Source organism: Rutilus rutilus, assembly GCF_951802725.1.
Source record: "Rutilus rutilus genome assembly, chromosome: 9".
In the NCBI taxonomy this organism is placed as follows: Eukaryota; Metazoa; Chordata; class Actinopteri; order Cypriniformes; family Leuciscidae; genus Rutilus; species Rutilus rutilus.
Genome location: NC_140223.1, coordinates 13181037 through 13198776, shown reverse-complemented (window position 1 = coordinate 13198776; position 17740 = coordinate 13181037). Strand labels below are relative to the sequence as shown.

General features: G+C 40.5%; 1 protein-coding gene across 1 annotated transcript in view; it reads left to right on the top strand.

Moving 5' to 3' along the window:
• Positions 1 to 17740, top strand: part of dscaml1 (Down syndrome cell adhesion molecule like 1) — a gene marked incomplete at its 3' end in the record, with an annotated part of 44124 nt that overhangs the window by 13686 nt on the left and 12698 nt on the right. The window contains exons 10-20 of the mRNA XM_084419582.1: positions 187 to 257; positions 345 to 585; positions 4073 to 4258; positions 6061 to 6216; positions 9662 to 9801; positions 13603 to 13756; positions 14724 to 14841; positions 15015 to 15178; positions 15660 to 15758; positions 16377 to 16565; positions 17540 to 17740. The exon at positions 17540 to 17740 is cut by the window's right edge and continues 87 nt beyond it. Of these exons, the coding sequence (XP_084275708.1) occupies positions 187 to 257; positions 345 to 585; positions 4073 to 4258; positions 6061 to 6216; positions 9662 to 9801; positions 13603 to 13756; positions 14724 to 14841; positions 15015 to 15178; positions 15660 to 15758; positions 16377 to 16565; positions 17540 to 17740 (1719 nt within the window). The remainder of the gene's footprint in view (positions 1 to 186; positions 258 to 344; positions 586 to 4072; positions 4259 to 6060; positions 6217 to 9661; positions 9802 to 13602; positions 13757 to 14723; positions 14842 to 15014; positions 15179 to 15659; positions 15759 to 16376; positions 16566 to 17539) is intronic.

The following is a 17740-nucleotide window of genomic DNA, read 5'->3' as shown; positions in this document are numbered from 1 at the left end:
AAGCTTAAAAGTACCAGTACCCTGTCATTGTAGTTACACAAAAAAGTTTCCGGGGTGTTATTCAAAATTTCTCCCATTGTGTTTCACAGAAAAAAGAAAGTCATCCAGGTTTGGAGTGACTTCAAAGTGACAGAATTTTTTATTCCTTTAATAATCTTGTGACGTCACATGATTCTCTTTTCACAGCTCCTGATGGGCCACCCATGGAGGTGATTTTACAGCCAATGACCTCTCAGAGTATCCGTGTCACCTGGAAGGTAAGCCTGCAACTTCTAAACTTGCCGTTTTTTGGATTTTAGAGTTTTAGATTTACGTCTCTCTCCTTTTCTTTTCACTCCACTCAGGCACCTAAGAAAGAGCTCCAAAATGGAGTGATCCGTGGCTATCAGATCGGCTATAGGGAGAATGGACCAGGCAGTAATGGACAGTACAGTATAGTGGAGATGAAAGCCACAGGTGACAGTGAGGTGTACACACTGGATAACTTGAAGAAGTTTGCTCAGTACGGCGTGGTGGTCCAGGCGTTCAACCGAGCCGGAACCGGACCTTCCAGTTCTGAGATCAATGCCACAACACTTGAAGATGGTAATGAAACTATCCATCCATCCATTCATCCATCCATCCATCATGCTCTAGGGATTTCTCTTTCGTGTGATTGCGCACGAGTCATCTGTACGGGGCGACTTTGGCCCGTGTGTCCTCATCCACATGCGTGTCACTGTCATTGTGGCGACAGTGATATTGATGCTGTTAAGGATAATAGTAATAACAACAAGCATAGGAAAAATAATTATAATTAGCCTGTCTGCCGAGGCCCCTCTCCCTGATCCGCTGCTTTTCCTCCCAGTCTAATTATCTGCAGCTGAGCGCATTGTCTCCCCCTCTCTCTTTTCATCTTTCCTCCAGATCCCTCTCTCCGGCTTTCAACTCCCCTCCTCTCCGCTCCCACTCCTCTCTCTCAAAACACCTTTCATTTATCTCTCCCTCCATCTCCCAACTTCCCCTTCCACCCCTCCACCCACTTCTGTCCCGCTGTATTTCTTCTCCATTCTTATTTTTGGAAAGCTCCTGGGTTGGTTTTGTGCCACTGTTGAGTTCTTCCATCACTTTTTCCCTGATGACTTTGTTTTTACCTCCATCAGTGGTTTTCTTGTCAAGTTTGTTTCTCTTCTAAAATTTCCAACCTGAAAATTCAAAACATTTTCCAACTCAACCAAGACGGTTTACCAGATTGAAACCAGGTCTACTTGCTGGTAGCCCAGCCAATTGACAAACTAAACCAACTTTGACCAGCTAATGATCATGAAACTGTACCATCTGGAAACCATGTAAAAGCAGCTACCTCTCTAGAGTGTTTTCACTTGCATACTCTATAAAACAGGGGTGTCCAATCCTGCGCCTGGAGGGCCACTGTCCTACAGAGTTTAGCTCCAACCCCAATTAAACACACCTGAACCAGCTAATCAAGGTCATACTAGGTATTCTAGTAACTTCCAGGCAGGTGTGTTAAGGCAAGTTGGACCTAAACTCTGCAGGACAGTGGCCCTCCGGGACCGAGTTTGAACACCCCAGCTATAAAACAATCAACTCAGACCTAGAATGAAAGTGAACCAATGGCCAATGTCGGGCTATCGTTGAGGGTCTGTCGGTCTAGTTTTTGTTGTGTATTCCATACCTTTGGCACTAGTCGGTGGCTAGTGCCCTTCGGTGGGTTTTTGACCGTTTGAGCTTGTTGAATCAGCAACGGAGCTCGTCGGTGAGAGAGATTACTCTGATTGGCTGTTCAGCTTAGCGAACCAATGCATGAGAAGAACAAATTGATGATAGCAAACAAACAACAAAGTCAAGAGGGCACATGGGCTCTTCTCATTTTATAACAACAGTCCTAGCTTATCCGGTTTCCCTTTTTAAATGATGAATATGGACTTCTGCCACATGCTGCTATAGAGAGTTATTTCCTCTCATTCAGGCGCAGAACGGTCAGGCTAGATGGCTGTAGTCTTTGCTGTGTTTTCAAGCTCAAATTTTTGTCCCAGAAGCAGGCGACATGAGGTGACACCACGGTCTAGGTCGCTAGTTCTTTGATGTCGATTCATTGTGTCAAGGCGTCATTGAAATGGGCTCCAAAAATGGAGGGTTTGGTTTGCTTCACAGAGGCCTCTTTGGAATGATTCATTGAAAAGATCTGACTCAAGCGAATGATTTGTTCATGAATCAGACATGACTACTTCTTTAATGAATGTGCTAAGAAGATCTAGGGTGGGTGTCATGATTTTCAATGCATCATGACTTACATTTAGTCTGTCACATACAGTAAACCTATTGAATGACTTCAGGAAATATATAGTGCACAAATTATATAGACAACTTTCCTGACACTTTTATGGTACTGAGCTCATTCACTTTCATTATATTGACAATAGGGTCTTTCGCACGGGGTACTTCTAGGAACTTAGTTCTAGGAGCTAGCCACCAGGGTGGTTCCCCAAGAACTAATGGTTGCCTTAGGAAAACATTTCTGGTTGCATTTTCACCGCCAGTAGGAACTCTAAAGTGACGTAGGCCGCGCTTGTTGTTGTGACTTTTATTTTGACGGCGCTGAGAATGCCAGAGCCTGAGTTCACAGTGCTCGCATTCTTCGTGTTCATTAGTTTAACAGTCCTGTCTAATACGTTATAACATTTACATTTACATTTATGCATTTGGCAGACGCTTTTATCCAAAGTGACTTACATTGCATTTCAAGGTACACATTTACTATGAGTTATTAGAGTATTAGAGTGTGGTTGATATCCAGTGTCGCCAGCTGAGCAGAAATACATAATCATGTTTGGATTGGTCCCCTCAAAGTTGCGTTGGATTTTCTTCTTAGCGTAAAGGTTAAGAGGTCCACCTATCACTGTTTTCCATTGAAAAGTTGGAGTAAATATAAAGGCTATAATCTGTGTTTACACAGGTTTTAAAAAAATGGCGGGTGCTGGTGTTTCGCGTGCGTTCGGCCAATCAGCGTACACACTAACGTCACTGGTAGTTCCAGAACTAGGAGCTAAATTAGTTCCTCCGAAAGGAGTTCCTAGAACTAAAATCGTTCCTAGTTCCTGCGGTGCGAACACGCCAAAATCCGTGAATTTCCGCCAATAGTTCTAGGAACTATGAAAAGGTTCCTCCGGTACGAAAGCCCCTAATAGCAGCCAAGGAAAAAAAAGAAAGTCGTTCTGGTTTGAAACCACATGAGTGTGAGTTAATAATTATAGCTGGGAGGAAAGTAAGATGCCAATATACCCGTAAGATGCCAATATACCTGTTTAGTGCATCAGATCCAGAAAGTGTGTGAGAGACTGGGCTTTGCAGGCAGGGTTGAAGAGTTATAGCGAGTTGTGCTTGTGAGCGCTCTGTCAAGCCACTCTACTCTAAATGGCAGTTTTAGTGTGGTCCACCAGGGCCAGACAGAGTCGGACCCTAAGGCCTCTTCAAACAAATACCATCATTTCTCCTCTGCTCTCTCTCCCTCCCTCCTCTCACCGTCTCCTTTACTCGCTCCTCTTCCTGCGCCAGCTGCAGCTGCTCCCTCATTGAGCCAAGCCAGCTTTATCCCTCCTCTATCCCTCCTTTCATCCTGTCGTCCGCACATGCTTTTTCCCTCCCAGCAAGTCACACAGACAGGCTCTGTGTCCCCTCAATAGTGCCATTATTTATTCAGGGACGCAATTTGGCACATCACCACCACCACATTTGCAGCGCATCCGGAAAAAAAGCAAACGCATTTAGTAGGTGAAACAGCTCAAGATCGAGATAACAGTAACGTTTCACTTCTCTTCAGCTTCAGGATGTGATTGTTCTGTCCTTTTTGAGTGCAGTTACAAGGTTGTTGATGCTCTTGGGCCTCACCAAGTGCTCCAATTGCAGTATATTACTGTCATTTTACTATATCACTGTAATTGTGCTCTTTCACTGCAATTTTTGGTTTCCACTTCACCTGTTGTATCTTGTTTCCATTGGTGCCTGAATTATTTTCCCGCTGCTTCCTTTCCCTTTTATGTGACCGTCTCTCGTTTTTATTTTCCTCTCGCAGTTCCCAGCCAGCCACCCCAAAATGTGCGGGCCATCACGGTGACATCGGACGAGGCGGTGATCACGTGGTCGGAGCCCCCGCGGATGACCCTGAATGGGGTTCTGAAGGGCTACCGTGTGGTGTTCTGGTCCCTCTACCCCGATGGAGGTGGGTGCTGTGGGGGCCAGACACTGGGGCTCAACCAGAGTAATTATACGCTACTACTGTTACTCCCTCACTAGCCGCAGTCCCTGTAGAGCGCCCCCTACTGTCCACCCGTGTATCTGTATCCCAGCCAGTCCAAACCACAGACGATGTACATTTGTGGGTGGACGGGTGTATGTGTGTGTGTTGTCTTTTACATCTAACAGGAAAATGTGAGGAAAATGTAGATAAAAAAAATGCTAAAAGTGTGAAAAAAATGTATTGCTGTGAAATTTCAGAAAAATGTCCACACAAATATTGTACAATTTACACTACCGTTCAAAAGTTTGGGGTAGATACGATTTTTTAATGTTTGGTCACCAGGGCTGAATTTATTTGATAAAAAAATACAGTAAAAACTGTTTATACGGTATATAATATGTAAATTATTCCTGTCATGCAAAGCTGAATTTTCTGGCATCATTACCAGTCTTCAATGACACATGATCATTCAGAAATCATTATTATATGCTGATTTAGTGCTCAAGAAACATTTCGGTCACACTATAGATTTAGGGTCCAAATCTCACTATTAACTATAAACTACGACTTTTGTCTTAATAAATGCCTATTTACTGCGTATTAATAATTAGGAAGGTATTTGTTAAGTTTAGGTATTGGGTAGGATTAGGGATGTAGAATATGGTCATACCAAATAAGGCATTAATATATGCTTTTTAAGTACTAATATACAGCCAATATCCTAGTAATATGCATGCTAATAAGCAACTAGTTATAGTGAGATTTGGACCCTAAACTAAAGTGTTACCAACATTTCTTATCATCAATGTTGAAAACTACTGAGCCCTGATTATGGCATGCAGACAAAAATCTATAATCTCACTATTTGTATTCCCATGATTTATTAATTCATTCCCATGTTTTAATAAATCATGGCCACATTGTACTAATCCGTTCCCTTGTTTTGGTATAAATCAAGGGATGAATTTGTAAAACTAAGGAATGAATTCTTAATTTGTGGCCACAATCTATGTACAGGAAAAAAAAAAAAATATATATATATATACGGGCTCAGTAGAAAACCGTGATCAATTAGATTCTTTGATGAATAGAAAGTTCAAAAGAGCAGCATTTATTTGAAATAGGAAGCTTTTGTAACATTAATGTTTTCGTAATTGTGTCCTTACTGAATGAAAGTATTAATTTCTTTCAACAAAAAAAATCTTACTGATGGTAGCAAAAAAATGTAACGGTAGTATACTTCAACCAATTTGTTGGGACAGTAAAAATGGTTCATAAATGGGCCGAATAATGTCTTACAAGGTAAAGGGTATGTTATTTATTACTAACTGAAATGCAAGAACAATATGTTTTGTTGTTGTTGTTGTTATTGTTGTTTATTCGGCTGTGTGTCACTTACAAAAAAAGTACTGTAGTGCTGTAAAGTAACATGGTACAGTAATGACATCAGATGGTAATATATACCATGCACTGAATCTTATTCAGTAGGAATCAAGTTTCTTCGAAGTATAGCATGGCGTTACCATCGTACATGAATAAATGCTATTTTAATGCTTTTTTGTTTGTTTTGCACTTGGACATAAATATCATTGTCTGCTAAATATAGCTTTACAGTAGCAGTGACAAGCAACCTTTTGTCCAGCAAAATAGACTATTTTAGTCTCCCGTTGAATAATGCCATGGTACTTTTTTTGCGAGTGGAATGTGTGCAGAAATGGTTCTCCTGTGTTCCCTTGTGTGATGTGTTCTAATTACACTGATGTTATTAGTGAGTATATGAGCATGCAGAAAGAGAGTCATTAAGTATTTTTCACGTCTCTCAGAATGGGGAGAGATGCAGAACATCACTACCACTCGTGAGCAGGTGGAGCTGAAGGGTTTGGAGAAGTTCACAAACTACAGCATTCAGGTCCTGGCCTACACACAGGCAGGAGATGGCGTCCGCAGCAACGTGCTCTACATTCAGACCCGAGAAGACCGTGAGTTCACACACATGTACACACGTGTCCATATGTCTATCTGTGTACTTGAATACAAGTACACATACTGTAAAAAACAATAAACCTTTTCCAAAACCTAGTGAGCTACCTTATGGCTTGCTGCCTACAGGGGCAGGTTTCTAAGACACCATCATGGAACATCATTTGAGACTCATCACATAAAGTGCGCATGAGACTAATCCACTCTTGATTCCAATAGAGTCTTTAAAGACAAACCTACTGTGAGCTATGAGGTTGTAATTGATTGTACATGCTTTTGTTGAAGCCGTCAGCCCACATTATTTCAACTTATCTTTTGTTTAAGAGTAGAGTTCCTGTAAAAAAAAAACAAACAAAAAAAAAAATCTCGCTAAAGCCACAGTATTTCAAATCAAAATACTTTTGATTCAAATCTAATTTTGTAATGTTGTGATTTGGTTGGATTGCTTCATGACTAAACATGCTTCATGTTTACGGGACACCGTCTTCGACTAAAAATGGAAAACTTTTTATGCGTTTTGGCCCTTCATTTACACGACAATGTGGGCGCAAGCTTTTGAAATCGTGTTTCAAAGTGCACGTTTTTGAAAACTATACCGTTATCGTATCCACGTAAACAACAAAAATGCGACGTCATGCGTATTACAGTACGTGTCCAGCCTATAGGCGTGTAGTGTTTCTTTACAAAGTAACATCGCCAACTACTGGCCTGACATGAATCAAACAGCGTTTTTTGTCGTTTTCGTGCGAGCGCAGATCATTTAGACAACGTTGTCGTCTGTATGTGAAAAAAGTACAATGTTAGTACAATGTTGTCGTGTAAACATACCCTTAAAGTCTTTTTGAGAATCCTTAGGGGGAAAATGAATGGGAATTTACTTCCGGATCCAAGGACGCTGAAAAAAATGGGCTGGGACTGTTGCAATTTATAAAAATAAAAATACACAGCATACCAAAGTTGTGGGTAAAATTACACTGAACTATATTTATTGATTACTTTCAGTTTTAAGGAACTATATGCACATTTATTATCAAAATTTCTCTGTATCTTCTGATTATTTTTTTATTTTTTTACAGAGCTTGCTGTAATGCATTCTGAGATTGACTTTGCTATGAACGCTTCAGTCTTAGAATGTGGCCCATTAAGGGATCTTAAAAGACAAATTAATGTTACTGCTTACTATTGAGCATATTTATGATACCCTAAAATTCACCCTGAATAGGCAGATTATTAGGTTTTGGACCACATAAAAGGTAAAAAATATATATATAGTCTTTTATTTGTGACAGATAATTGTGACCCTCCAGTGCGCTTTCAACCCAGACAGTGGAGAACCGGTGTTCAAACACACAGCCACATTATGTGCAATCCACTTCCCCTTTACCCCGACTCTATTCAAGCTCTAGGGTGTGTGTGTGTGTGTGTGTGTGTGTGTGTGTGTGTGTGTGTGTGTGTGTGTCTGGGTGGGGGGAGGTTGTGGGGCAGAAAATCTTGCCACAAAAACCACATTAGCTGGAGGCAAGTGCTGCATGGTCCCAGTCCAGATGATGCTGGATTGCTTGATTGCTGGATGCGGTCGCCGTGGCGACAATTAGGCTCTGAAATAGCATTAGCACACTTAATGAGAATTAAGACACTGAAGGAGGGGGGTCTGTAAAGCTGGTATATGTCTCAAAGCAGATCTCCCATCCAACACAAGGAGAAGGATTTATTCTTTGTGGATTAGCTGACATTAATTTTGTGCTTACACTGGTCGGGATAGGATTATCCTATATCTGTCTCTCCTCCTCCTGGTGGGGTTGAGGGGGAATTCAGGGAAATAAGGGGTGTCTGAGTGGTGGAGAATAGGAGAGATGCATTGATCTTTTTCATTTAATTGAATATGATAGATATAGGAGTGTGTGATGTCAGTTTGACAAGGGGCTTCCTGTCCAAAATTTTTGGTCCACCTTTTTGGGTCCCTTTCCATCTGCTCAAGGCACCTATGGAGACTTTATAAAAACATTAATAATAATTTACAGGGAATTAATGCAGTTAAATCATCAATAATACCACAAAATATCACAACAGTTTGTGTCACCACTTTAAGACCTAAACCCCTTCAAGGATAAACCCCTGTATGGCTAAACCCTAGTAATGATGATTATGAATTTTTCTCCAAATCCTTCTTGAATCTCCATGTCTTGCTAAGCATTGTAGACACACTAAATTGTGACAGTTATTTCTAAGATGACAGAAGTGTGATAGGGGTTTAATGTATTTGGGGCCAATCCTAAACAAAGCTCTGGACCCCCTACATAGTTTTATGTAACTCCAAAAGCGTGAGTCTTATTATTTGGCCAGTTTTCTTCGCAGTGCAATGGATAAGACCATCAATATTCAGTCGCATTGATGGCAATCAAAAGTTCATGTTGGTCTGAACAGATGCGTTAACAGCTGTTTATTGAAATTAAAATGTTTAATGCGTTAAATTTTCACACTGAACATAGACTCAAGAAACATGGTTTTCTTGCCTCCTAGTTTCATTCTTTATAGCTCTATTCCAAAAGCTAGTTTTCTGCCTACATAGGAGAAATTTTAAGGAAGACAAAGGCAGTTCCCAAAAATAGGCTGCAACATTATAAGATATTCAAATTTTGGCCAAATTTGAGCCAGCATTGAATGTGTCCTTCATAAAGAAATCCCAGAATGCATTGCAATGAGAAAATGCATCCAAGATGGCTGAGGGGAAATGATATGTTGTTCAGAACAGATTAATTTGAATAGAAAAATCTAATTTTACCCAGTAATTTTACGTTTTGTATTGTTGTACATTTTTCGGCAGCATTAGCTTAGCAACATGCTAAGTAATGTCAAACTCTGTAAGCCAAGACTCAGTTGATTCTCATGTTCGCTTCACAAGCAGCACTATTTCTTCGCCATTGCCTATGTAGAAAGCTTTGATCCAGTCATGATAGTTAAGATACTGCCAAAGTCCAAAGTATGTTTCAGTTTTGACGAAGTTTAGACGTTTTGCGTAAAGCCGAACACGTAGCCTTTAAAAGTAAACTACATTTTATAGCGCGCGCGAACACAGGCGCTTGACACTTGCACACTGGAAAGTTTAATCATTGTCCAATGTCTGGGCTATTACTCTCAATTATGATGGATAAAAATGCTCATTTAAACGTGTATCTTTTCACATGCACTGTACGAAAAACCTCAGCGTAAAATAAATTGGAAGTATACTTATTCAGCTGACTAAGTAGGCAGAAAGACAGCTCGCTTGTTTAGGAACAGGGCTCCTCTTTTTCTTTTTCGTTTTTTCTTTCTCTCTTAAAGAAAAAGTCCATAAAACTCCATAAGTAGCGCACAACATATTACGGCAAACCTTCAGGTCACAGGGAGGTGATATATCCCACAATGCCTCTGTCAAACATTAATCTAGTTTTCTTTCTCTTTCAGACCCCGGCCCTCCAGCGGGCATCAAAGCAGTGCCATCCTCTGCCTCCAGTGTGGTGGTATCCTGGCTTCCCCCCATCAAGCCCAATGGTATCATCCGAAAATACACAATTTACTGTTCCAGCCCTGGATCGGGCCAACCGGTGAGGCACAAAAAGGGGGAAACTTGTTTTTTAACATAGATTTTGGTGATGCCGTGGTTTTTTTTTTTTTTTTGTCATATGGGTGTGGGATAAGTATGTGTGGATTTTTTCTTTAGATTCTAAGTATAAATCAGCGTTTGGTTAATCATATTGTCTTTTTGTGTCTGGATTTGTGGCGAGTGTATTTTTAATCTGTGCATGTGTGAGGTTGTGCTGCAGTATCAGCGGGATGTGTGTGCGTATGTGCTTGTGTGTGTGTGTGTGTGTGTGTGTGTGTGTGTGTGTGTGTGTGTGTGTGTGTGTGTGTGTGTAAATGAGAGGCTCATACTGCAGTGTGTGCATGCAAGCTCACCCTCCCGTCTCATTTGCATATCTGCGTCTCATCACGTTGCCTAGACAACCTCATCTGTTCATCAGGGAGGGCAGGAAACAAGCTGACAGCACACACACAAACACACACACATCTCACAGGCTCGATCACATTTATAACCACCTCCTCGACAAACACACACACACGTAATTTGTGTACTCTCACACTGAATTAATGTACCTGTCCAGATGTACACATGCTCACTCTCTTCTGTTCTTTTGCTCATTCACAAATCACTCCTCTCTCTCTCTCTCTCTCTCTCTCTCTCTCTCTCTCTCTCTGGCCTCTCACAGAGCACAGGGTGATTACAATGCAAATGAGTGTGTGTGTGTGGGGTGGGGGTGGGGGTGGGGGTGGGGGGGTTAGGAGAAGGTGGAGGAGGAGGAGGGGGGGTCAGACTCAGCGTGCGGGGAGTACTTTTGTTCCTCTTTTCATTATCTCCCTCTATCGCTCCCCGGATCACCGCTATCTCTACACCGGAGGAATATTTTAATATCCGTTACAGCGCTCCACCCCTCCCGCCCGCACCTCCTGTACCTGATTCATGCTGAGAAAGACAGGGAGGAGGGAGGAGGGGGGAGGGGGAGGGGGGGGTAGAGGGGGGGAGGGGGGGTGAATAAAAATTAACTAAGGTTCAGAAGCCTAGTGAGCTGCCTACCTAGACAACATCTTTAGGGATCATAGACATCCTCCCAGAAGGCAGCGGTTTTCAAACTTTAAATATGATGATCCTCTTCCAAGGGACCCCCTTATTATATATTATTTATATTATAAATAAATAATATTTATTTATAATATATAAATAAATATATTTATTTATAAATATAATAAATATTATGATTATTATTTTTGTACATAAATAAATTAATAAATGTTATTTGTATTAATGATTTCAATTAACAATAATTATAATATACTTATATTATATAATTATAATATAATAAGTATATAATAATAATAATTATGATTATTATTATTTTCACTATTTATCTCTAAACCCCTTGTCCTTGGCAAATATATAAACCAGCACCACATGTAATCTTCACAAATAAACCTAGCCCAGAATACACTGTGACAAAATCCATCTTGGAAAAAAAAAATTTCAAGATGGCTGATCAGGAAATCTAAAAAATTCCTTAGGGATGCTAACATTTCATTAGCATTACCATTCGTCTTAATGACAGTTGCTAGGCTGGCACATGCAGGCAGGAAGTATGTAAACTGCATGCTAAAGTCGCATTGTAGTGGAGGTAGCGACAGATCTTTTCTTCCGTATTGTGACGCACATCTGAGTGAAACAGATTATCAAAAAGAAAAAAAATCGAGTTATGACAGTTTGATCAAAAATTACAAGGTAAATGTCAGAAAATGAAACCAATGCATGGATGAATCATCCACAATAAGATCAATAACATGCATTTAGAAAATAGATTAGAAAATAGAAGTGGTGAATTTCCACTTCATGTCGACTTTAAACCCTCGACGAAAAATTATGAAACATCTACTATAATATTTTTATATTATAATTGTTATATATTGCTTGCATACTGGTATAGCATTATAGTAATCTATTGTAAAGTGTTCCACAAACCACTGATGATGAGGATTCCATTCCATTCCATTCTGTTTCCATTTCAGTTAGAATGCCGCCTTAGAAGACAGCTGTAGCTGTAGGTAGTATATTTCTGATTATGAATAGAATATGGAAATATGTTTACCCAAAATCCATTAGCCCACTGAAGAACCCAAACTGACATGAGAAACACCTCATGAAATGAAACAGCACTGTGTGTGTGTGTGTGTGTGTGTGGCACTGTGTCAGTGTCAGGACCGAGGGGTACGAGAGATGATGGCAGGGCAGCATTCAGTGAGATCGGTGGGAATGACACTGTGTGTGTTTGCATGTCTGCGGGCAGAAGACACTCATCGTGATGAACACGCGTTTGGACAGCAGACACACGGCTCTCTTAAACACACTACAATTACAGAGAGCTTGAAGCACAGCCTAACGTCACGTTATTTCTGTGTGTGTACAGTGATACTGTTTTATGTTTTTGTTGTGCATTTCAATGAAAGGTGGATATAATAATAGAAATACTCATCATGGGGTGTGTGTGTGTGTGTGTGTGTGTGTGTGTGTGTGTGTGTGTTACGCATGCTGAGGTGAGCAGCAGATATCTCTCATTAGAGTGCCTCTATTGTTAGTGTTATCTGAGGCTGACTGATCTAGTGTGTCTAGGGGTATTGTCTTTTTACCCTATCATCTACTTGTGTAAGGCCCCCTGGGTCTCCCTCTCTCTCTCACACACACACACACACACACAAACACACTCACACACACACACACACACACACACACACACACACACACACACACACACACACACACACACACACACACAGTTAAGCCTTTTTCACTCACATAAAGAAAAGCAGCAGAAATCTGTTATTTAGCAAACGCTATTAATTCAAGGGTAAAGGAAAGAATTGTGTTTGAATAATCATTTTCTCCAGGTGCCGCCACACACATTACACATTCATCTTCACCTTTATAGGGCCCAGTATAAATCCTGTATTAAAGCAAGTCGCCATCTTTCATTTTTAGCTTTAAAAAGCATTTATATAAGAGCTGAAGTCTAAAGTAAGGCCAGAAACATATGCAAATAAAAACGTGAATTCCTAGAAAGTGCAGTCATGATGTACGTAACATACATAACAAAGCTCAGTACTCAGATGTTATCAAATGTGTTATTAAGGTGCAAAAATTCACAGGCAAAAAAGTCCATTGTCAATAGTGTACTGATGGACTGTATGAAGCACAGCTCACATAAAAGACTTTAGCTTTATGTTGGTCAGCATGGCAAATTAGCATTGGTAAATACTACAAATTCGAGTGGAACGTGAATTTACATGTAGATGAAGAGGGTGAGATCTGTGGGTTGAATTTTTTTTGCCGTCACGCAAAACTCCTAATTGTGCAGATTCCCATTGAAATTACTGGATTTAGCCTCCAAAATTTCACTGAGCAACACTAGATGTGACCGCACCTATTCGGGTAGCTAGCTACAAACATGTTAACAGTTTCACTAGCATCAACAAAATAAAAAAATAGGACTGTTTTCAAACAGGTTTCCTGAATAGAATAGTCCTTTAAATTTGAACTAGCTAAAAGAGAAAATCGACTGTAGAAGAAGACCATTTGTGCTAAGACCCACTATAGTGCCCCTTGTGGCAGTGCTGAGAATGCGATACACTAGTGTTTAATTATGGATTGCATTTGGACACATACATTGAAACATTTGTGTCCACATGCTTGTTGAGTCTAAAAACAGCTATTGTGAATTGTTTTTCTAACAGAATAACATTACAGCCCTGTCTTTATCAGCTCTAGCGTGTTTGTTCGTAACATTGTGTTCTTGCGATGATTCCAGGCACCCAGCGAATACGAAGCCAACCCTGAGCTGCTGATATACAGAATCACCCACCTGACCCGGGGTCAGCAGTATCTGATCTGGTCAGCCGCCGTCACCACTGCTGGTCGGGGCAACATCAGCGAGAAGGTGACTGTGGAGCCTGCTGGGAAAGGTGAGTCCGCCTAGAGTTTAATGGGAAAATAAGTCTTAATGAAGGCCTGTGTCATGTATCTCCAATCAGCTCTGTATCCACATGCATTATAGAAGTCAATACCTGATCTCAAATCAGACAGTTTGATAGTATCCAAGCAGTAATCAATGTCAATGTCAATTCCTGTCTGTAATTTTGCTTTATTTACTCAGCGATTATGTTGAAATTGTGCAATTGCCTGATAAGGCAGATGACTCAAGTGAGCACAGGGTCATTCTGTCACTGATGCTCTCTTCTCTTCCTTTTCCTTCATTCTCTCCTGATGGATGATGCTATAGCCTGTCATTTATTATGAGGAGAGGAGTAAAAGCAACTAAATGAGAAAGAGATGGCAGACAATGACCCGGCCAATATGCCAGACAATGAAGGGGGCAGTTCAGTCAATATTTCCCGGGTCAGAAAACGAGGGAGAGAATCTATGAATGTGTGTGTGTGTTCTTTATTATTTAACAACTGGTTCATAGCTAGTTTAAAGAGCAAGAGTCCCTTGATGGCCAATTTTTCCATGTACAGTATGTTCAATTTCCATTGAGTGAACTGTTCTGGTCACACACTAAAAGTCATTAAATAACATGTAGAAGTCAAACTGTATAATATATACTTTTTAAGGGTTGGTTCGCATAGAACGTGCTTTTGTGTTTAAACATGTGAGGTGGAGGGCAGTGGAATGGGCAAATAAACGCAAGGTCTCGAGACAGAACACTGTGTAATGGCAAGACTCTGCAAAAAAACGTGAGACAAAGATGTCCATTGTTTTGACTCAACAAAGATGTCCATCTAATGCGTGTTGTTTACATATAAAAGCAATGGAAAAGCAACACAGTGCAGTGCATTCTGTGGGAGGGGTTCAAACCTTAATTAGGTCAGTCCACTCTAAGCCCAGTATAATTTGTGCACTGGTATATGACTCTTTGTTTGTCCTACTCAGCTCCTGCTAAAATCCTATCTTTTGGTGGAACGGTGACCACTCCATGGATGAAGGAAGTCCGGCTGCCGTGCAGCTCCGTGGGAGAGCCGACACCTACCATCAAATGGACCAAAGACAGGTCTGAGATCAGCTTTTGACAATTTCCTGAAAACCCCTATGAGTTTTTGAAATATGAAAAGTGACGGTTTAGTTGTACAACCCCAAATTCTTCTTTTTTTTTAGTCCTACATATTCACCTCTAGTTTAGTAAAAGATGAAAAGGTCAATGTGATTGTGATTTGATCATCACAGTGAGGACACCGCCATTCCGGTCACTCAGGATGGTCACCGGAACATTCTTTCAAATGGTACCCTGGTGCTACGTTCTGTGAAAGCCGAGGATTCTGGGTACTACACCTGCACAGCGACCAACACGCTGGGGTTCGACACAATCATCGTAAACCTGCTGGTACAAGGTAAGGAAGATTGTATTTCCACACAGTCCTGTAAAATGGTCCTGGGTCAACTAGCTTGTTGGTCCTCGAACAGTTCCTATCAACCAATCTGAATTTAGGGTTGAGGTGCGGTCGCATTAGCGAAATTTTTAGTGTAAAAAAGGTCCATTGTCCAGTAGCAATGTATGACGCACAGCTCACACAGAAGTCACTTTTAAAGCAAGCCGCTTTCTGTTGGTCAACGTGGCAAATTTGCATGACCAACTTGAACCCGTTGCAAAATCATTCACTCTGAAGGAAAATTCTTGAACATGCAGATTCCTGTTGATGACTCGATTTGGACCATGAAAACTTGCTGATCAACGGAAAATGCGACCGCACCTTTAGAATGGGGGAAGAGATAAGATTGTGTCATGTTCTAGGACGAGCAAAAGTTGATCCACATTATTGTCTTCTGGTGTTTGTAAATTTCCCATAAATCTGTGTATGTCCTGTGTTTTAGTGCCTCCAGATCAACCACGTTTGACAGTTTCCACCACGTCCACTTCTTCTATCACTTTGGCTTGGATCCCTGGAGACAATGGAGGAAGCTCCATCAGAGGTACAAGCTTTTGTCCTGCCTCTTTCTGGTCGCCTCAAACAACAAGTCTCTTTCTTTATATCTCTCTCTCCTTTTTTAAATTTCTTTTATCTATCTCTAAGGTTTGTTTTATTATGTTTCGCACATTCTCTCTTTTTTCTATCTCTGTCTATCTGTCTTTCTCTCTGAATGTTTAATCTGTCACTGTGTCACATGTTACTGTCAAACTGCTTGCACCTCACAGTAAATTAGGTAAAAACATAGATGTCTGTGGGTGGGAGGAGAATAAGGAGCACACCAGGCTGTCAGTGGGTAAATCCTTTTGATGTGGAGCCCTTTATTTTGCCATCTGCCAAAGCTGAAGTGAGACACCAAATCCGTCCCGTTCCTAATGATGGGCGACGCCATATTGTGCATCTATTTGCATAACTGTGCAGTCAGCATTTTTGTCTCTCTTTGTAACTAATGGAGGTTTACAGCCATCTGATCAGCTCTTCATCTGAGATAGTTACTCTGTGATTAGTCTGTAAGGTCAATGCGCCATCTAGTGGTGATGTTAGGAAGTCTTTATTACGGTGTCCAGATTCCTAGAATTCAATGGAAACAGCTGTCCCATATTAAATATGTGTGTGTGTTCAGGTTTCGTGCTGCAGTATTCAGTAGATAACACTGAGGAGTGGAAGGATGTCTTCATTAGCTCAAGCGAACGCTCTTTCAAGTTGGACAACTTGCGCTGTGGAACCTGGTACAAAGTCAAACTGGCAGCTAAAAACAGTGTGGGAGCCGGTCGCATCAGCGAGATCATTGAGGCCAAGACTCACGGCAGAGGTGAGTGGTTCTAGCTAGCTTATTTTCTTCCCTGAAGTTCACTTGTACCTTTTATCAAGATTCTTGCACCAAATATAATTGTTTAGTTCCTTCTTGTGACCAGTTCCTTCCTCCTTACTAACCCTTAGAATTAAATAGGCTCGTTTTGCTACTGTACCTTTAAGACATATGCAAAAATAATCATTGGCTATTTAGCATTTTTCATACTTTTTAAATTCATACACACTAGCATTTTTTTATGTTTTTATAAGTCACTTGTGCTCACCAAGGCTGCATTTATTAAGGCTGCATGAATACAGTAAAAACAGAAATATTGTGAAATATTATTCCAATTTAAAATAATTATTTTCTATTTGAATATATTTTATAATGTAACTTATCCCTGTGATGTAAAGCTGAATTTTCATCATCATTACTCCAGTCTTCAGTGTCACATGATCCTTCAGAAATCATTCTAATATTCTGATTTGCTGCTCAAGAAACATTTATTATTATTATCAATGCTGAAAACAGTTGTGCTGCTTAATATTTTTGTGGAAATCGTGATACATTTTTTCAGCATTCTTTGATGAATAGAAAGTTAAAACCGCATTTATTTGAAATAGAAATATTTTGTAACATTATAAATATCATTACAGTCACACGTCAATTTAATGTGTCTTTGCTGAATATAATTAATTTCATTTAAAAAAAACTAACTTTTGAATGGTAGTGTATATCCCTTTAAGGAAAGTTGTGAAATTCAAGGTTAAATCTGAAATAACATCTTGTATGTGACATTTAAAAGTAAAAAGTAGACCTTCATAGATTAAATCATAACCAATCTGTTGCATCAATACAACACATTATTATAGTATGAACTCAGCCAATCATTGTTATAGATGTTATGTATTATATGGTAATCAATCTATAACACATTAGTATATTGTAGTATGAACTCAGCCAATCATTAGTTTTATTTCTTGTTTTTGCAGAGCCGCAGTTCAATAAGGACCAGCCCCTCTTCACTCACATCAACTCCACCCACGCCCGGCTCAACCTGCAGGGCTGGACGAGCGGCGGCTGCCCCATCACTGCTGTCCTTCTAGAGTTCCGTCCCAAAGGCACCTGGGCCTGGCAGAGCGTGCGCACCAACGCCTCTGCTGACATCTTCCTCGCTGAGCTGCGTGAGGCCA